The following is a 22,402-nucleotide window of genomic DNA, read 5'->3' as shown; positions in this document are numbered from 1 at the left end:
CCGCCGACGTGCTGGGTGAGTCCGGGCCCTAATCGGCCCGCGCCATCTCCATCCTCCGCGCCGGGCCTCCCCCGCTGGGCACGTGTGTGCCGGGGCCCCCATCCCCCGCAAGGTCATCTGGGGACTTGACCCCCTGCCGCCTTGAACGTAGGCGGCGCTCACTGGTCCCGGCCAGCTGGCTCCTGCCCCCCCCCAGACAACCCCCCTCCAGGATGCCCCCGGGAGTCCCCGAAATTAGGTGTCGAGAGGCCTCGGGCAGCCCAGCGGGGCCACAGGTGCCTGCTCGGGCCTACTCTGGGTGCACCTGTAACTTGCAAGGCCTAAGGTTGGCAGAGGGGTGACAGAAAGTGAACCAGTGTCTGTGCCTCCAGATGCCTTTTGGATATAGAAATGTTTCCTGAAGTAAGTCTGAGGACACTTTGGGGTTTAAAAACTGCCTTATAGACAGAAGGCACTTCCTTGTCAAGTGAAGGACACTATGACTTTGAACTTGGGTTCAGATGTCACCCTGGCTTCAATTTCGAGGGAGAAGTTGGGGTTTGGATCACCTTATATTTTACATTCTCTAGGAAAGTTTAGTGTTGGGAGAAATATTTTTGTAACTTTTACTTGATCCGTTTTTTTACACTATTCTGCCCCTTTAACCTGGAGCTAGGGCTGCTGCTGTCATCTGATTTGCCAATGGCAGGTACTGAGTGTGAGAATCATCACTCAATTTAGTTAGCGGTATCTCTGCTAACCTTTACTGGAGAAAGGCCTTCAGAGGATTTGTGGCATGTGAGGAGTCACAGAAATCCGATCCCAAGTCAGTTTGTTTCCTAGTCTGGAACATTTCCACTAGGGCTGTCAGGAGTTCCCTTTTTCCATTGCACTTGTAAGTACTCTGTGCCGTGTAGTGCAGCATCTGACCTGCTCTCCCTTTTCAAATTATAGTCATGAGGGCAAAAGGATTCTGCATAGTAGAACATTAATATTTGTCTTTTCAGACTGCTTTACACAAGCTCTTTTGTAAACCTCTAATCCGAGTGGGGAAAAAATAAAGATCTCTGAGGCTGAGGCTTCTGCTTAAAATTGTACACCATCTACTTCAGTTGAGAAGGTAGATGGGGATAGACGCTATCCCCATTTTACAGATGGGGTAACTGAGGCCCAGTGGTCTAGTGAGTTGCTCATCATCATACAACCAGTGATAATAGCTGGCTTTTATATTCCACTTTAAAGTTTGGAGAGCATTTTACATACATTATCTCATTTCAACTTCACAGTGACCTTGTGAATTAGGGACAACCAGTGTGGTTGTCCCCACTATCAGGGACTTAGGATGATTTGCTCATCTTCACTATAGGATGTTCTAGATATATTGGATTCAAACCCAGGGTTCTTCCCACTGCATTATAACAAAGAAAAGAAAGGCTAAAGGGGGAAGAAGGGTCTCAGTGAAAGAAAGAAGGAAGGAATTAAGCATTTATTAAGTACCTACTACATGCCAGACACATGCTGAGTGCATTGCCAATATCTCACTTGATCGTTACAACAGTCCTAGGAGGTAGGTGCTATTATTCTTGTCCCTGTTTTACCATTTAGGAAACTGAGTCATAAAGAAGTTAAGCAACTTGCCCCCCAAGGGAAGCAGAGCCAATAAAAGAGGCTAGATTTTAATTCCATTCTTCTGAACTTGAGGCCCAGTCCTGAATCCACTGTACCACCTGCTAGGTGTTTGCATGTGTTAAATACCATGTGCCAGGCTATGGATTTAAAAAAAAAAAATTAAACAACAGGTAAAATAGGTCCATACAAGATACTCCCAGAATAATTGGAAGGAAATCTGGGAGGGAACACTTCTTGGGAATAGTTGGAGAGGCTGTTTTCTCAGATGGGTAGAATTGGGATTAGAACTGTAATGTATGTATAGTGCTCCCTAATAGAAGCATTAAAGTTATAAAACAGAAACAGAGTTCTAGGTGAGGTCAGCAATTATAACAGATCAGAGAGACTGAGGGACATTTAGTCCTGTGGTTACATTTGAATCAGGCTTCAATTTGTGGAGAGAAATTCACTAGAGTAAGAGGGATACCGAATCTGGTGAGACATGGGGAACAGTGTGAACAAAGACAGAGATAGAGGGACAGCCAGATGTCTCAGTGCATTGAAGTTAGGCAAAGAGAATCCAGGTCCTGAGTTCAAATGTGACTTCGGACACTTCCTAGCTATGTGACCTTGGGCGAGACACTTAACTCCCATTGACTCAACTCTTTCCATTCTTCTGCCTTGGAACCAATACTATCAATTCTAAGACAGAAAGTAAGGGTTGGGGTGGGGGGGTGGCAAAGACGTAGGAAGGGAGGAGGGAAGGGCATAAATTCAAAGGTCAACCAGTTTGCTGAGACAACTGAAGCTCTTAATTAGCCATCTTTGGCAATAAATCTTACCCCAAAGCCACTTTCCTCCTGAGTGATTGTGTTCTGCAGTCTGTGCCCCTAACCAGCTTATAGCCTAGCTAATGCTGGAAACTGGTGAGAGTGAGCAAGGTGTGCTGGCTGGTTCCTTTCTCTCTAGGGTCTTGACTACCAGAACTATAGGTTTGCACACTAAGACCCTGCAACATTTCCTTTCCAGAGCACAGATGTTCTTGTGGAAGAAAGCATTTCTTGATGGTAAGATAACCAACAGCTATTCACTGAAGGCATCCAGGACTTCTGGTCTCTTTGGAGCAAGAGCTGTTTGTAGTGAAAGTGTTTCTTTTCTTTTGTGAGAAAGAGATAACTGTTTTGTTTCTTCTACTCCGAAATGATTTGGCCTGTTAGTCATGCGGTGACTAAAGTGTGCCAGATAGCTTGGCGTTTGACATTCTTCTGTTGCCAGTCCTCACTGAATTTCCTTGGGAAAAGCCAGGCACTGTGGTTTAGAGGTGGGTGTGGTGAGGCAGAAGAGCCACTCCCTGCTCCTGGAAAATTGGCATGGGCCTCTTAACTCTTGGTTCAAACAGAACTTAACCAGTACCAACAGGACTTTGCTCTCTCCTGTCCCACTTCCTATCTGTGGGGCTAACCTTGGCTTCTCATACACTCCAGTTGAGTGTTTCTTAAGGGCATCACAAAATGGGAACTATTTACCTTTTTTTTTTTGTCTTGACCCGATGTCTTGACCCAATTACTTGGTTTGCCCATATCTCTCTCTCTCACACACACACACACACACACACAATTTTACTTCTAGAAGTCTGCCATGTTAAAAAAATCTATACATACAAATTTGACATCCTTTTTGGTCTGGTGCCTGCCTTGTGCCTTCTCTCTCTGTGTCTATTTTTTCTAATAGATTCTGCTCTCTACAATATGACTCATAACTGAAATGTAAAAGAAATCCCTTAGCACGCAGCATGAGAACACTAAAACACAATTTTTCTCTTCCAAAAAGACAGAACAGTTGCACACTCTGTAACCATCTTACCTTAAAATATTGACTTCTAAAGGTAATTTTTTATGAAATTGGTTGAACTCTAGAAAGATGAGTAAAGAGCAATTATTTCAGCCTTTGGGCATAATTTTGAGAGTGACAGGTAACTTCACCATCTCATTTAAATTATCATTGTGTTGGGGGCAGCTGGGTAGCTCAGTGGATGGAGAACCAGGCCTAGAGATGGGAGGTCCTAGGTTCAAATCTGGCCTCAGGCACTTCCCAGCTGTGTGACCCTGGGCAAGTCACTTGACCCCCATTGCCTACCCTTACCACTCTTCTGCCTTGGAGCCAATATAAAGTATTGGCTCCAAGACAGAAGGTAAGGGTTTAAAAAAAATTAAATTAAAAAAATAAATTATCATTGTGTTAAGTTTCAATGTAGTTGTTTCTTGGAATGGTGAATATCATAAATATCTGTGTAGATGTGGGATAGGAAGCACATGATGGAGGCAAACTGAAAAGAACAGGGATATACAGGAGGCAAGGAGAGGTAGGTAGCTAAATTTCTGGCTGAAGAACCTAAGTTCATGTCCTCACTTTGCCACTTATTTGTGTGACTTAACCTCTCTAAGCCTCAATTTCCTCATTTGAAAAATGTGGAAGTGAAACTAAGTGCTGATTTTCCTAGGTGCTTCCCAGCGGTACACCTAAGGAACTCTCCGGCCCCTAATACTCCCAGATCTTTTTTCAGACAAACTGGGGTCTGACCATGCCTCATGCAATGGTTATTTGAAGTTAAATTATTTTAACCCAAGTGTAAGACTTTACATTTATCCATGTCTTATGGATTTTATCCTACTCTATTCAGCTCAGTGCTCTAAACTGTCCAGAATGTTTGGGATCCTGACTGTTTTTCAATATATTAGCTACCCCTCCCAGTTATGTGACATCTTTAGATTTGATGGTCCTGTCTCTAACTAAATCATTAATACAAATTTCAAGCACCATGAGGTCAAGTCCAGATCCCCAGGGTACTCCACTGGAGACCTTTTTCCAGGTAAACTTTGATCTTTTAATGACTACTCTCTGAGTTTCTGCTCTTCAGCCATTTATGAATCCATTTAACTATATTGCCATCTAGTCCATATGTCCCTGTGTTTTTCACAAGAATAATATTAGTCAAATACTTCACTAAAATCTAGGTCAGCAGTGTCTGTGGCAGCCCAATCTCCTAGTTTAGTGACCTCATCAGAAAGAAGGTTCATCTTGTATAATTGCTGTGATGCTGTCTTTTTGAAATCTCCATTTTCTTTTCTAGATATTCACTTGATGTTCTTTGTGACCTTTTCCAGAATTTCTGCAGGAATCAGTCAAGCCCAGTAGCCTATAGTTTGTAGTCTCTCTTCTCTTATCTGAAAATCCAGACATTTGTCCTTTGTCCCACATGCACACCCACCTGCGTTTCTGCTGCACTTCTCCCTCCCCTGTTCTCTCCAGTCTTTCAGATGTCCTTGACAATGGCTCAACCATCACATCCGCCAGTTCTTTCAGTTAGCCCAGGGCATAATTCTACTGAACCAGATGACTTGAATTCATTGTGGGCTGGCTGCTAAGGGCTCCCTTAGTATCACGTTACTTATCTGAGTATCATTTCCCTCTTAAGACATTTTGGTCCTGGCCCTTCCAGGTCAAAGAGCATTCTCCTTGGTGGAGAAAAGAGACACAAAATGAGAAGGCTTCACCTTCTCCTTGTTAGTCACTGTTGTCTCACCCACCCCAAGCAGAGGTGGATTGAGATACACTTTTGGCATGGTCTGCTAAAAAAGTCCAAACTCGGCTCCCTGTTGCCTCCAGGTGCAAATACAGAATGTTGTCTGGCATTCAAAGCTCTTCAGAACCTAGCCTTTCCAAGCTTCTTATACCTTACCTCCTACCATTCAACTCTTCAACCCAGTGGCACTGGCCTCCTGGCTGTTCCCTGGCAAATGACCTTATCTAGAATGTTCTCCATCATCATCTCTGGTTTCCTTCAAGTCTCAACTAAAAACTCACCTACATGAAGTCTTTCTCAACTTCTCTTAATTCCAGTGCCCTTGTAATGATTTCCTCCTTATCCTGTATTTAATTTGATTTGCATGTTGTATTCCTTTGCATGTTGTCTTTCCCATTGAATTGTAAGCTAGTTGAGGGCAGGGACTGTCCTTTTTGCTTCTTTTTCTATCTCCAGAAGGCCATCTTTATTTCCCTTGTACCATTTGGCCCAGTGTTTAATAAACAGTTCGTGGATTGTTGTCAAATGAGTTGGCTTTAGAGCCAGTTTATTTTATACCAGATCAATCTTATTACTTTTATAGGCATCTCCTCTTTTTGTATCTTAATGATACTATGCAGCTGGATCAGCCACCTTACCAGTCTTTGCTCACTTTTGCCTGATTCTAAGAATCAAATTGGCATTCATGGCAAAGGTTTGTGTTCTAAGTGTTAAGTGAGGGTGTTCTAAAGTAAACTTAAGACCATTCTTTGTAAGAACCCTACCAACATTCCTGATGGACTATCTTTCACGTGCCTGATTTGCTACAAGAGAGAGGGAATGTTCCGAGAAGGGGATAAGAGATTTTTGAAGGTGATCTGGAAAGGCCACATGGGCCCTTTAACCACTTATAACTGTGTTTCGATTTTAACAGGGTGGTTCCAACTTTGAAAGCATGAGCCATAGTCAAACATGAGTCACATATTTGAGAGTTGAAAGGGACCTCAGTGGCCATGCAGTCCAACCCATACTCAAAAGGAATCATCAACTATGACATCTCCAGCATTGGGAAGCAGTGATGAGAAGTCAGTGCTGTGAAGAGAGCTTATGCAGACTCCCAGTGACAAGTCAAAGAGATTCCTAGACCATTCAGATGTCATGTCTTCTGAGATGAAGGGACAAGTCCCAATGTTTCAGCTGAACTTACCAGTTGGTTGAATGAAAGTTGGACTTTACCCATATTATTCTCTTTAATTATTTTTTCATTAATTCAATGTAACTCTTCTAACTGAACTTGGAGACTTAAGTAATTGGGAAACACAACAAGGTATCATCAGATGTGTTTCCCTAAATAAGAGGGGGCTTAACCTTCTAACTGGATGATCCACTTCAACCCCTTAGAAAAGTGATACCATTTATGGAGAGGCAGAGCTAAGGGGAGAGTGGCAGCCAGCTTCTAGAGCAATTGGCTGTTAGCCTCCGGTATCTCTGATATTGGATGTTGTGCATGACAGACAGAAGGGGCAGAGAGTAAATGGACTGCTGAGGAGGATCAGGCATTAGACACAGCATCCTGGTTGAAATAAGTGGGTGACTTGTATGGTGAATAGGCTCATCAGAATGCTTTCATTTTGGCATTATCAGTCACGTTACCTTTTGTTATGCCTTGTATTGCAAAATCACTTTTCTATGGGTTTTTTTTTCCAATCACACCTTAAAAGAACTAAGTCAGTTCCTCATTTCATTAGATGAGATTAAAAGAAAAAATAAGCAACAGAAACTGGAATGATCAAGGAAGTATCAAATCTCTGTGCTCAGTCAAGAAAAGCACATTCTCTGGCTAGTGGAAATGGCAAAGCTTAGAAAGTATTATAACTGACTAGTTGTTGTGGGATGAATTTTTCTGAATATGCTATCATGCTAGAACTACTTAAGATTATACCACTGTCACTAAGAACATGATTTTTACAAATAATTTCCCCAATGTTTTCCTCATGGAGCATAGTTTTTGTTTTGTTCAAATTGAATTTTTACAATGGGAAGCATTTTAGTGCCATTGACTTAAAATATAGTTTTAGAGATACTTTGTACCTTTTGTTAATCAGAGATTTTAGCTTTGTTTCTCCAATTTCCAGCCTCTTTCATGTGGTTAATCTGTAAGTTAGTACAGAGGTCCTAGAACAGTGGCTATTTACAGAACCAAGGTGAATCTTGCTGTAAAATGAATAACTGATCTTTATATAATGGTTAGACTCATAATAGCCAGGATTGTCAATGTATCTATCCATAGTTTGGTTGAAGAAGGTAGTTGCAGACCTTAACTGGCTTTTTAATATAATCTGAACTTTAGCACCTCTTTGTGAAACAATAATAAGACTTTATCCTACATATTTGCAAAAATATCCATATGGAATTTGTACCACTGTGTGATTCAAGAAGCAATAGCATTAGGCCAGAAAATTTTGAAGCCATGCCCTTTAATATAACAAACTGTCAGGTTTAAGCTAAATGTCAGATGAAGATTGACCCATTGTATTATATAGGAAAGCTTTACATGGTGTTTGTTTAGAATAGTTTAATAATATCCAAAACAGGGTTGTGTTTTGAAATTAATTTGGGGGTTGATAGTCTTCTGAAAAGTACCATGAAAAATTAGGCCAACCTTAGTTGTAGTATTCGTGAAATAAATTTACCAGGAAAAGAATCAGATCATGTTCTGATGTGTTTGCCACAAAGAAGGGCCATGAATGTTGGAATAGAAAATTGACTTGCTTTTGATGGTCTCAGAAAATCTGGGCTAGCATTTCCAAATCTGCTAGCCCAGGGAGACTGACCAATAGATGAAATAAGTTAAGTTCAGAAAGCGTTTTTTGCTTTTTAAATGGTCAGATTAGATAAGGAGAAAAAGCATATGGGTAGGGAGGCCCACTCCCCGATTGCCCTGCATTTGAGAACCAAGATCCCAGATTTGGAAAGAAATAAAGCTGCTGGGGCCAGCCAACCACACATGGCTGGGGTTTTAAGATCTTCTATCACTTGTACAGGATTTTCTTCTTCATTTCTCTTGGTGTGGCTAAGTCTGCACCTGATGAAAGCCGGGCTGGATACCAACTGTTCACTCTCTGGCCCGAGTAGCAAGGCTGTGCCAATCTTGGCTTCGCAGTTTGGAGGACAAGTGCCCTCTCAGACAGCAGAGTGGGAGAGAAAAAGGAAGTTCCCTTATTTTCGAGTGTGGCTCTGATAAAGCCATAAACTTTTAAGCCTTGCCAGAGTCTAATATTTGACATCTCAGAATACTTTGTAGCTCTGATTTAAGGAAAATGTAAAAGAATTGGCAGGATTGAAGCAAACAACACCTCTCCTTCCATAGTAGAAGTAAATCTTTGTATCTGGAGATTCACTGCTTAGTTAGTTGTTAATAATGATTCTCGGTGCTTCTGGGAAATGAGGAAGTTTTAAACATGACTATTTTAAGCATCTTCTACTATCGAAAATGGAGGAACTTTTGACAGCATGGGCAGGCCCTTTGAACTTCTAGTCTGTCACCTTCACAACATCCTGAACTGCTAACTAAATAATCAGTGATTAATGAATTAAAAATAATTGATTATTTCAAAGATGTTTGTGACATGCTTTACTTAGTCTCTGCTCATAGACTTAATTCAGTTTTGGATCATTTTAAATCCAGTACTGTCCACTGATATATCTGTATCTGCCTTCATTTTTATCAGCATTGAAAAGTTGTCTGCTTGACTTTTTAATAGTGTCATGTCCTGAAAAATACAGCATTTAAATCATGAAATAGGAAGCCAGGATGTCTTCTCACCTGTGTCTATACTGTTATCTAAGTGAGGAAGGATTATACTTCCTCAAAATATGTTGCCACAGATCTTTTTAAAAAATAACTAGCATTTAGATCCATTGTCTACTTGTACCACTGTGCTAAGCACTTCATAGTATCATTCCTCACAGTAGCTCTTAATATTATCTCTATTTTCAAGTGAGTAAACTGAGGCAAACGGGTTAATTGATTTGTCCAAGGTCTCAATGAGTTTCTGAAGTTGATTTTGAACTCGGGTCTTCCTAAGTCTAAGCCCAACATTATATCCACAACTATACCTACCTGCAAGAGAATTTGAAAATTTGTCTGTGAAATTTTTGTAATTATAAAAATTATTTAAAAATTATTTAATGGCTACTGTATGTCAGAAATGAATATTTTAAAGGGCTTTTTATCTTTTAATAAGGTTTTTTGTTTTGATGTTTTGATCATGTAATTATTAAAACTATGTAACTTGTTGGGAAACAAGTATTATTGTTGAGACTAGTTGATAATTGAACCATTATGGTGGTAATTTGATGGAAAGAGAATCCAGATTCTGAAGACCTGGGTTCAGATTCTAAGCCCTCCTGCTTAAGGGCCTACCTGTGTGAGACCATGTGCAAGCCTCTGCCATTCAGTTTCTTCCTTCATAAAATAAAGGAGGTTGGGTTAAGTGATATCTAAGGTCCCTTCTAATTCTAAATCCTTTGACCTGCCAAGCAATAAAGTTAATTTGTTGGTGTTTTGTCTCATGAGTAAATCACTCAATAGAACTTCTGGTTTTTTGTTTTTGTTTTTGTTTTTTTGTTTCACATTCTACTTGAGTAATCAGAATCAGAGTGTGTGTAAGTAAATTAAATTATTTGATTCACAACACTTTAATTATTTGCAGGTAACTAGCTTTTATTTCATTTTGAAAATGTGATTTATTTGGGTGTAGACTGTTTCTGTCTGAATACTTGTAATAGATATAACCAAAATTCATTTGTAAGCAACCTCTGAAAAATTAAAAACTAAAAAAAAAAATTTTCTCCCCAAATCGGTTTGACTTGTAACTTCATCAGTGTTTGCCACATTTGCCACTGTGTCAGAGGGAGAACTTGAACCCAGGCTTCCTGTCAAAGTAACAATAGTAGTGGGGAGCTGGGGAGCTCAGTGGATTGAGAGCCAGGCCTAGAGACAGGAGGTCCTAGGTTCAAATCTGGCCTCAGACACTTCCCAGCTGTGTGACCCTGGACAAGTCACTTCACCCCCATTGCCCACCCTTTCCACTCTTCTGCCTTGGAGCCAATACTCAGTATTGACTTCAAGATGGAAGGTAAGGGTTTAAAAAAAAAAAGTAACAATAGTAGTAAGTAGTAGGAGATTAAGAATAGCTAGCATTTATATAACCCTTTGAAGTTTGCCAAATATCTTACATTTGTTCTCTCCTTTGAGCCTTACAACTCAGTGAGGTAGGCATTATCCCTATTTTACAGATGAGGAAAGTGAGGAATCTTTTTGTGGAAAAGTCAAATGCCTTGCCCAGAGTCCTAGACCTGAGGCCCAATTTGAACTTCAGACTTCTTGAATCCAGAGCCAGCACTCTTATTTGTAAAATTTGATAAATGTGTTCTTCATGGTCTGGGAATGTGCCATTTTGACCCTACATATGTACCAGTTTTCCAGTTTTTTAAGGATTAGAAATATTAGCATATATTTAAATCAAGTACCTTGAAAGGAAAAAAATCTCCTAAGTAGTTTAGACTTCTCTTCCATTGAGATAAAGGCCTACTATGTGGGAGGCACAGTTAGGTTCTGGGGATACAAAGACAAACCAAGAAAAAGGCCTTTTCTTCCTGCACTTTCTCTGTTCTGCTCAGATCTCTCAAGTTTGCTGCTTTGGTTCTTCAACTGTGCCCTGTTTAGAGATTTCTCTGCCTTTCTGACGTAGATGCAGTCTTGGAGGGATTAGAAGTGGCTTGCCCGCTTCTGATTAATGCCCAGAGTAGGTTACCTGGACGCAGTTGCTTTGGGGAAGGTTTCTGTCCAGGGAATAGAGCTACTTTAACTTGCTTTTTAAAGCAGCAAGATCATAATCTATGTATTTCACTGCAGGATAACTGAATTGTTAGCCAAAGCACTGGTTTTATTTTATCTTTTATTCTCTTTTGTGTAATTATTTGGAAGTATGGTATTTCCTATCCTTTCATTTTATGCTTATTATCAATAGCTAAAGGAATACCAATATATTTTTAGCACTTACAGTAACAGAGAAATTGAGGAGTTCAGATCTCAGTTATCCTGTGATTCTAGTGTCTTCTATTATGATCTCCACTAGACAAATAGCTCCGACATATGTAAATATTAAAAGTCTTTAAAGGGAATCCTGGGGACCTGAGGAGTACCTGCCTAAGTTCACTTGACAGGGAAACACTTGAGGTATCAATTCCAGTATGTACAATCCTTCTTCCCTATAGTACTTAAGTTCTAGCCAAAGACTTACCCTACTAATTGTTCTGGCTTACCAAAGTTTTTCTCCAAAGTTTTTATTTTAAACCAAATCCCACTCTAATGGATGAAGAGAGACATTTCTTTCACTGAAGGGGGAAGTCACTTCTCTGTAAAATGCTTAAAGATCATTGAAGATGGTAAGGGATAAACATGTATCATCTGAGTGATGATGATTGAAACTCTAAGGTTTTATTTTGAATGTATATGAAAATCAGAAAGTATTAATGGTTTCTATAAAAGAGCTAACAAATCTGCATTTGATAACCTTTGTTCACCAGAAGTTATTTTCTCTTAGAAAATGTTTGCCCTAGGGGCAGCTGGGTAGCTCAGTGGATTGAGAGCTAGGCCTAGAGATGGGAGGTCCTGGGTTCAAATCCAGCCTCAGACTTCCCAGCTGTGTGACCCTGGGCAAGTCACTTGACCCCCATTGCCTACCCTTACCACTCTTCTGCTTTGGAGCCAATACACAGTATTGACTCCAAGACAGAGGTAAGGGTTTTAAAAAAAATGTTTGCCTTTTATCTAATTCTTTTCTCGTGTCAATATGAAGATAGGTGGGTTTTATACAATCAGCACTTCCTTAGGAGCTTGTGGATGGGAGATAGGAAGTAGAAGCTATTGCTAGTTCAAAAGTCCTAATTTGGCTGAAGTCGGAGATATATTTTTCAGTTATTTAAGCAAATAGCCTTTTATGTATAATTGGAAGGTCTCATTTTAACATGTAATCAAATTTTGTTTTGAATTAATTCAATAAGCTTTTTTTTACTCTGGAAGCAATTATAATACATTTTGCCTAAAAGCTTAAAAAAAAAAGGCAAGGATGTCATTGACCATTAACAGCTGGAGAAATAGTTTTGTTTTTAGTCTAGTAATTCTCGAATTAAGAATATTAATTTTATGGATTTTGTCAGGAGTCAAGTCTTTCCATTTAAGTGTACACATAAAATATACTCTGGAAATGCAAATTTATCCTTTGGCTTAAAAATTAGTGAGAGAAAATTCTATTCTCTTTGAACGATGCCAGTGTTGTGAATCAGGAATTGAGAATAAAGCTAGTAAGCCCCAGTCACCCCTACTAGGTACTTTGATTTCATAAAGCAAATAACCCAATTGAATAATATTACATATAAATGGAATTTTCCTATCTTGCCTTAACATCTTTTTACTTTTATTTCAAGTGTGATTATTGTTTCAATGTAATAATGATTAGATCTGGGATCTTAATGAAAAACCTTTAGCTAAAGATATGGGATGGGAAGTTATTAATGGAGGCTTAAGATTTTTGGGCTCTGTTTCCTTCAACTGACATGTGTTTATGGAAAAGCTGAGCTTGAGAAGCATGAGAGGTTATGTACCATTCCTGGAGATAATTTGTTTTTACTCTAAACAACTTTTCCAACTGCCAGCGCTGTACCCTTAGTAGTATCAAAGATGTTGACTAAACAATGTTTTTATTATGATAATTAAATTCTGGATCAGAAGTGAATGTGAAAATGTAGGGAAAGAAGGAAAACTGAGAAGTAATTTATTATTTATTTATTATTTATTAGAAGGAAAGCAGGAAACTGAGGAAAGATTTTTTTTTACAGCAAGTTTCTCTGTCAACAGTCTCATTTCTCAAAAATAAAGGGAATCGAGAGACAAATTTATAAAATATAAGTGCCATTCTCCAATTTATCAAGGGATATGAATAGAATAAATCTTTCCAAAGAAGGAATCAAAGTTATCACTAGCTAAAAGATCAGAGAAATGCAAATTAAAACAACTTACACCTTACACATATATTGACTAACATGATAGAAAAGGAAAATGACAATTAGTGGAGGAGATGTGAGAAAACTGGGACACTAATACACTGTTGATGGAGTCGTGAGCTACCTCAACTTATTCTGGAGAACAATTCAGAACTACTCAAAGAGCTATCAATCCTTGTGTGCCTTTTGACCTAGCAATACCACTATTGGGTCTGCATTCCAAAGAGATCAAAGGAAATGAATCTATATGCACACAAATATTTATAGCAGCTCTTTTTGTGGTGTCTGAACAAGTTGTGGTCTGTGATTGTGTTGGAATACTATTGTGCTATGAGAAATGACAAGGAGTATGGTTTCAGGAAAAACTCAGAATGACTTATGTGAACTGATGAAAAGTGAAATGAGCAGACCCAAAAACATTATACACAAAGTAACAGCAACCATGTGATGACAATCAACTGTGAAAAGCTTAGCTACTCTGATCAATACAGTAATCCATGACAGTTCCAAAGAACACGGGATAAAAAAATACTATCTACCTCCAGAGAAAGAATTGAAGGATATTCTTACTTTATTTTCTTTTGCCCCCCCCCCCTTTTTTTTGCAACATGCCTAATGGGGAAATATGCTTTGCATGAATTCATGTGTTTAAGTATCATATTGCTTGCCTTCTTAATTAGGGGAGGGGGCTGGATGGAAGAAGAGATTTTATCTGAAAATAAAAGTTTTCCTTTAATGTGGAGGGTAACTAGGGGGCACAATGAATAGAATACAAGGCCTGGAGACAGAAGGCCCTGGGTTCAAATGTGACCTCAGATACTTCCTAGCTATATAACCCTGAGCAAGTCACTTAAATCCCCATTGCCCAGCCTTTGCCATTTGATATTTAGTATTTGGAAGGTAAGGGTTTAAAAAAAATCAGTGTGAAAAGAGAAAGATGAAGGGTTTCTACCACCATTGTAGCATGTCATAAATATTTCAGAGATTATAATTTGATGCATAAATTCCATGAATAAGATGGAGTTTACCAATCAGTGATTTGTCACAAAAGCTTTCATCTCTATAATAAAGTCCTTTACAGGATTGTGGGAACTAGCAAACATTGGACAGCTTGGCTGGCTTGGGAGTTATACTTTTAACCAGAGCTATAATTTTTTTTAATACCCAAGAAAGCAACAACTAGGAGAACCGAACAATATTATTTCTGTTTTATTGAAGAAGCCACAAACCTGGTGAATCTGTAAGCTCAGAAGAGAAGTTACAGTTAATAGGATCCCACTTTTTTTTCCTGGTTTCATTGCAGTGTGTGCACTTAGTTACCTAAATTACTTTAAATGCTGGTGCTGCTGAAGCCTGTAAATGTGAATTCCCCTGCTATCCATTCCCCAGCAGGGCATCCTTTTCCATTTGAAATGAGCATCAGACCTCCTTCAGCAAACAAACATCATACTGAGAGGAAGGTGCTGGGTAGTCTTCTGTGCTCTTGTGCTTGAGCTGCTGCACCAGAGGGAAGTTTAGAGGTCACAGAAAGTGACTCACTTTACACATGAGGAAGTTGATACCTTAAGTTTGTGATTTGCCCAAGGTCACATGAAGACAGAGTTTAGCCCCACATTCTTCTGGCTCTCGGTCTCAACCATATTGGGCCTTCAGTTCTTGTGGGGAGAGATGAAAATAGCAGGCAGGATATTGTCCCTCAAAGAGTCCACAATCTAGTCCATTTCATTCCAACAAGAATTTACCTGCCATGTGCAAAAGCATTGTGCTAGGCCCTAAGAATACAAAAGCAGAATAAAAAAGTTTTTTGGGGGGAGGGGAATGTAACATGTCAATAGTTAAGCAAATAGTCTGGCTCTAACCCCTGAGAGATAGGCAGGAGCTATATTTATTTTAAAAGGTTTTAAATGCCAATCTAAAGTGTTAGTATTTTATCCTAGAGGCCACAAGAGGTTTCCATAATGGTTTCTTAAGTGGGATGGCATGGTCAGATAGAGCTGTAAAAGTAAAATCATTTTGGTTGCTTTGTGAAGAGCGAATTTGGAAAGGGCAGAGGTTGAAAGCTGGAAGTCCAATTAGACTGTTACAATAGTCCTGGGATAAGACAAGCACTCAGATATACTTGGCTTTATACAATTGCTGCTGTATGGGTGCTAATGGGAATGCAGAAGAAGGGGAGATTCATTTGGTACAGTTATCCATGTGAAGTAAAGATGGAAGATTACTACAAAGGGAAGAGATCATCTTCAGTGAATAAACTTTTATTAAGTGCTAAGTGCCAGGAGCATTGTGCTAGGTATTTTGAGGATGCAAAAAAAAAAAAAAAAATAGGAAACAGAACAGCTCTGTCCTCAAGGAACATGTATTCTCTCTTCACTGTGACGGATAGGGTCCTCCCTCCAGAGATTCAGATCATAAACTTTCTATGCCTGCCAGTTCGGTTCCCCTGAAGCCAACTCATGAGATCCAACCAGCATGGCTAAGGCTCTCCTCCAGATCTCTCAACATAATCCAGTCACTAAAAGAGTGGTCCTTCAACTCCCTTCTAAATCCCCAAACAGATAACTTCAGAAGTTGGCAGGGCAAGAAGGAACCTGACTATCAACTCATGTTTCATGGTAGACATTGTGTAGGTTCTAAACCTTTTCAAGGAAGGGGAAAGGGAGAAGAAGGTTAAGCCCTAATTTGTGAAAACTAATGACCTCCTTTGGAAGACCTAGCTCTTTTGCCATTGGTCACATGCTTTGCCAGGAGTGGTTAACATTTTTTTTCCTCCCCAACACTGAAATGTATTCTGAGTGACATTTCCATTCTGGTCTAAATAAATCTTAATTTGAAAAAAAAATTTTTTTTAGTTGTCCTAGTTTGTCCTGAAGCTTTTGTATTCCTGATACAGGATACTCAATTTCCTCATAGAAGCAATCATGTCTAATAAAAATAAAATACAGCATCATGTTTCAAATATGTATTTTATACTGTTGATCTAGTTTTATCCAGACCCTAATCCTCAACACAAGACTTTACATTACGTAACCTGACCTTCACAAGGAAATAAAGAAGTATGTGGATTTTCAAGATTTTATTTCACTTGCTAATCTAGCTAGGTTGTATGTAGTTTCATCCTCTTTTCCTTAAAGAGTTTCGACTTTTGGGACCTTTCCATCATACAGAGCGGTGTGTGTTTATGTGGAGAAAGAGAGAGAGAGAGAGAGAGAGAGAGAGAGAGAGAGAGAGAGAGAGAGAGAGAGAAGCAAACAGGTGTCTGAAAGGTTGTGCACTATTCTGGGAGAAATCTGATTAATGTCGATGTGCTTTATCAGGTCAGGATGTAACCTGCTGTCAGATTACATAGTTCATGCCGAGGTCAACTGTAAATCTTATATTGGTTTCACATGTTTTCTATGTGAAGGTCTTTTGAAGATGAAACCAATTTGCATTTAACAACAAAATGATTTGTGCCTTTTTGATTGGAAATTGAGAAGAAAATTTTTCCTTGAACAGTTTGAAAACAGTGACTCAGATGGCATTCCCAAAGCATGTTCTTAAATTTAGTTTTTACCACAAATTGCTGCATTTCAAATTATATCTCTTATAGTAGAAATGAGTATCTTCACTATATTGTAAAACAGGAAATGCTCAATAAGAGTTTACAAAATTTATATCATTGCTTGAAAAAAAGATTGAAAAGGTGACAGTTGCTGCAATTCATCATGTCTTTTATATATAATGCCACCAAAATTTCTGGATTTTACACTGTAGTTCAACAAACATTTATAAGCACCTTTTTGGTTGCTGGAGTGGAAAAGTTGAGAACCTGCACTCTTTATTTATAGACAGACAGACATTTCTATGGAAGAACTATATGTTGAGAGAGAGGCACCTACCCTAGATTTTGGAAGAGCAGATTTTGAAAGCTTCAGAAAAAGTTTGAACCCCCATGGACTAAAATTATATATACCAAAAAAATATAAAAAAGGAAAGTCATCTTAGAAGGAATGGAAATCTCACAAGACTAAAATCCTAAAGATATAAAGAGAAATAATCTCAAGAGACAATATAGATGCATAGGAAACTTAATTTAGATTTTTAAAAACTACAGAAAATGTAAGCAAATATAATAGGATGAATACAAGTGTTTGTGGTCCTATGATAGGATATATACCATTATTCACTAAGAAAATAAAAATGGATACATGATCTAGGAGATACCATAAGCAAACTAGCAGAACAGGGTACATATTACCTATCAGATTTATGGATAGGAGAGAAATTTATGAATAAATGAGATGGAGAGCATTATGAGATATAAAATAGATAATTTTGAGTACATTGAATTGAAAAATTTTTGTACATATAAAACAAGTATTGCCAAGATTAGAAGGAAAGCAGAAAGTTAGAGAAGTTTTCATATTCTTCTTGGATAGAGGTCTTCGTATCTAAAATATATAAAGAACTTTGTCAAATTTTTAAGAGTAAGAGCCATCCTCAATTGATAATGAGCAGAAAACATGAACAGTTTTCAGATGAAGAAATCAAAGCTATATATATAGGTATGTGAAAAAATACCCTAAATCATTACTGATAAGAGAGATACAAACCAAAACAATTCTGAGGTATCATTTCATACCCATCACATTGGCTAAAATGACAGAGAGGCAAGATGACAAATGTTAGAGAGGATGTGGAAAATAGGGACACTAATACACTATTGGTGGAACTGTGAACTGTTCCAACAATTTTGGAGAGCAATTTAGATTTATAATGTCCAGTTATAAAACTGTGAATGCTACTGGGCCTATTTCCCAAGGAGACCAGAGGAAAAGGGAAAGGATCTATATGTTCCAAGACATTTATTAACAGCTCTCTTTGTGGTGGCAAAGAACTGGAAATCGAGTGGATATCCATCAGCTGAGGAATGTTTAAACAAATTGTGGTATATGATTGTGCTGGAATACCTTGCACTGTAAGAAATGATGAATAGATTAGGTGGGTTTTTTTTAATATCTTGGAAAGAACTACATGAGATATCGAAGAGTGAAATGAGTAGAACCAAGAGAACATTATATACAGCTATAGATTTAATATTTGAAGAATGATTTGTGAATCTTCACCTCCAGAGAATGAACTGAAAAATGGAAACACAAAAAAGTAATCTATATGTACATATCCCTTTGCCAGATGATACCTTCTGTAGTGTGAGGAAGGAAGGGAGGGGCTGAGATACCTGGAAATAAATTCTATTAATACATTTTTTTTTAAAGAATAGAATCTTTGTCCTATAAGGATAGGATGAATAGAGAAATCTCAGAATTCATTGAGGCTTGCAAGGATAATATTAAAAAAAACATTTTAAGTCATATTGGTGAAAAGGATGATTAAAGAAGAAGGGCTAGGACTACAGGTTGGAACAGATAGGATACTCACAAGGAGACTGAAAAGCAGAGCTGCTCCATTTTTCTCTTTCCCAATGAGAACGATTCTTGGACTGAAAAGAGCTCCATAGAAATGCCTTCCCAAGCTCCATAAGGAGAGAATAAGAGAGCCCACCATGGATGTCTTCTAGTTCCCTATTGCAGATGAACTACATGCTAAAGTATTGAAATAGTAGGTGTGCTCAAGGCCAGTGGCTAGAATCGTGGGTAGATGAGGAACAAGAAAAGTGGAGAAGGGCAAATTTCCCAATTTTCTGAGAAAGAAGTCTGTAAAGGAGGCTAGTTAGCAGATTTTCCCCTGTAGAAGGGTACACTTAATTTGGAATGGGATAATCATAGGTGAGCTACCAGTAGTGGAAGATGGCATATTGAAGGGCCATTAAGCTTGTTCTGCTTGGTCTCAGAGAGCTGAACTGGAAGCAAGGAGCAGAAGTTGAAAAGAAGTAACTTTTGCTGGTCTTTGGACAAACTTATTAACAATCAGGTATCCAGAAGAGGTGGCCCACTTCCCCATCTTTCTGGGAGCCTTCCAACACAAGATGGTGTGTTGTAGAGGGGATTGCCCAGTTATGAAGGTTGGGCTAGGTAGCTTCTAAAGAACTTTGCCACTTTGAAACTGTAAGATAAAGATCTAAAAAGTTACTGTATGTACCAAGACAAAAAGAAACATCCCTTCCCTCTAAGGGCCTAAAAAATGAATTTCTATTGATAGATCTTTTGTTTTTTACATCATCTACATCTCCCAAAGTATCTATCTCCCCTTCCTCTCCATTATAACAAAATATAAAAAAGGAGGGGGGGAAAACCAGTTCAGTAAAAATATTTAACATACTTTAAGAAAAAAGCCCAAGATGTGTATATGTGCATGCATATTGTTCCATATCCATAGTTCTCTTAGCTCTGCAAAGAAGTAAGAGGCTGGGCTCTTGTTCTGCTGGGAAACAGAACAAGTACACCTACATATAAAGTGGAAGGTAATGTGAGGAGGAACTACCTTTATGCCTGAGGGGTATGAAAGGCCTAGAATGTGATCCCAAGGATTCTGAGAGATGAAGATAGAGGATTATATGCCAAGCATGAAGTCAGCCCCTCAGTAAAAATGTATTAAACACCTACTATGTGCCAGGGACTGTGCTAAGGCTCAGGAATACAAAGAAAACAAAAGATGGGTATAGCTCTTGAGGAGCTCACAATCTAATGGGGAGATCACATGCAAACAACTATATTATACAAACCGACTATTCACAGGATTAATAGGAAATAAGGCATTAGAATTAAGAGGAATTGGAAAAGGCTTCCTGTGGGAGATGGAATTTTAGCTGTGTCTTAAAGGAGGCCTGGAGGTGGAGATGAGAAGAGAGGAACATTCCGGGCATAGGGCAGCCAGACCAACTGCCTGGCCCCTAGAGAGAGTATCTAGTTTGGCAAGGAAGCCAGTGTCACCCGATGGACGAATATGTGTGGTAGAGTGGGCATAAAGTGTAAGAAGACTAGAAAGGTGGGGCTAGATGGGTCCAGATTATGAAGGATTTCAAAATCCAAACAGAATTTTATATTTGATCCTGAAGGTGATAGGGAGCCACTGAAGTATGGAGGCTGAATGGCATAGTCAGAACTCCAATTTAGGAAAATCCCTTTAGTGGCTGAATGGAAAGACTCTAGGCAAGCAAACCCATCAACAGACAGTTGCAGTAATCCATTTTTGAAGAGAAGAAGGCCTGGAAGGGGGTAGTGGCAGCATCTGTTTGTTCTGTGGAGGTTGGTAGATAGGAGTCGAGGATCACACCTAGCTTTCAAGCTTGGGGGGACTGAGAGGATCATCGTACCCCCAAAAATGAGATTTGGGAAGGAATAGTTTTGGGGAAAGATGAGTTCCCTTTTGGGCATGTTGAACCAAAAAGGTATATTGGTCAAAAGAACAACATCTAGTTGGAGATGTCTTATATACAGTTGGAGGTGCAGCCAGCAGAGTGGTTAAGCTTGAATAAATAGACTTAAGAATCATCAGTACATAATAATTGAAGCCATGGGAGCTGACGAGATCACCATGTAAAATCGTATAGTAGGAGAAGGGAAAGAGAGTGAAGGATGGATCCCTGTGAGACACTTATAGTCAAAAGGCATAGACTGGAGGAAGATCTAGCAACAGAAGCTGTCAGATAGGGAGGAGGAGAACCAGGAAAGAGGGTTGTCCCAAAAACCTAGAGGGAGATGCACAACAGTGATCAGTAGTGTCAGAGGCTGGAGAAGAGAGGTCAAGGAGAGAGTGTGTAATAAGAGTAATGTGAAGTAAGGCTACAAAGAAATGTTGGAACCACACTCTATAAGGCCTTAAGTGCCAGGCTAAGTTTGTATCTTATGCTAGAAACAATAGGGAGCCCCTGCAAGTTTTTGGCAAGGTAGTAACATGGCCAGACTGGTACTCTTGGAAGATACTTTTAGTAGCTCTGGGAATAATGAATCGGAGAGAGCCTAGACTAAAGCAGGGAGACCAATATAGAGATTATCGCAATGATCCAGATGAAAGATGATTAGGACCTTAACTTGGGTAGAAGCTTTATGAATGGAGAGAAGAGAACTGATGAAAGGGCAGTATGTCAGACCTACCTCAAAACAGGACTCGGCAGATGCCTAGATGGGATGGAGGAAGTGAAGGAGAAACAGATTCAAGGTTGCCTCTCAACATTAAGAAGCTGAGAAGCACTGAGAATATGGCATTGCTTTTGCTAGAACTAGGAGATTTAATAAGGGACAACGTAATTAATTCTGTTTTGGACATGTTGAGAATGAGATGCTGATGGCAGACAGACATCTAGGGGGACACAACTAGTCAGGTAATCAGTAATGGAGGCCTGGAGTTCAAAAGAGATGAGAGATGCTCATATGCTCTAGAATTTCAGAACTTAGGATTCCCTACAAGTGAACTTCTACATATCAATTTGCCATGAAAACAGTGAGCCTGAAATTGGTATCTTCTACTGTGCTAGGAGAAGGCTCCCACAGAACCCTGTTAGCTATATGCCACTTCCTTGTCCCTGCCAAATCCCCCGTGATTTTAGTGCCCTTTCTCTATTGGCTATTTCTAAGTTTATCCTGTATGTAGCCTGTTTGAACATAGTTGTTTGCCTGTTTTCCCCATTAGAGTGTGAACTCCTGGAGGGCAAGAGCCAGCTTTTACTTTCCGTTGTATCCCTAAAGCTTAGCAGAGTCAGGCACCTAATGTTTATTGACTCTATTTCCTGTATCTGACTGCAGCTCTCTTTACCTATTTTATCATCAAAGTAGGAAAGTAGTTCCATATAGGTTGTTTCCCTTTTTAGGAACACATCTGTATATGATGAGAAATTGATTTAGGAGCATGCAATGTTACTGGTTATGCATGTTTATTTGGCTGCAACTTTACTTCTAATGTTTTAAAGTAGACTATAAATTTTATAATAATGATTTCTAGAATTTGGCTGGACTTGAAGTCAGGAGGGATGTGGGTTCAAATTCTGACTGATATGATTGGTTGTATGTCTTTGAACTAGTCACTCTCTTTTCATCTCTTTCCACCTTTTTTTTTTCCTTTTAGGGGTAGCAGATGGTGTAGGAGGCTGGAGAGACTATGGAGTTGATCCATCTCAGTTCTCAGGGACTTTAATGCGAACGTGTGAACGCTTAGTAAAAGAAGGACGGTTCATACCAAGTAATCCTGTTGGAATTCTCACCACAAGTTACTGTGAGCTACTGCAGAATAAAATACCTTTGCTCG

General features: G+C 39.1%; 1 protein-coding gene across 1 annotated transcript in view; it reads left to right on the top strand.

The window, feature by feature from the left end:
- The first annotated feature begins 212 nt into the window (after window positions 1-212).
- PPTC7 (protein phosphatase targeting COQ7) overlaps window positions 213-22,402 on the top strand; it is a 37,714-nt gene continuing 15,524 nt past the window's right edge. Inside the window, exons 1-2 of the mRNA XM_044685417.1 lie at window positions 213-325; window positions 22,179-22,402. Coding sequence (XP_044541352.1) covers window positions 213-325; window positions 22,179-22,402 — 337 coding nt within the window. The remainder of the gene's footprint in view (window positions 326-22,178) is intronic.

Source organism: Gracilinanus agilis, chromosome 1, assembly GCF_016433145.1.
Source record: "Gracilinanus agilis isolate LMUSP501 chromosome 1, AgileGrace, whole genome shotgun sequence".
NCBI classification, from domain to species: Eukaryota; Metazoa; Chordata; class Mammalia; order Didelphimorphia; family Didelphidae; genus Gracilinanus; species Gracilinanus agilis.
The sequence above is the reverse complement of the archived record's forward strand: the minus strand, read 5'-3'. Positions and strand labels throughout refer to the sequence as shown.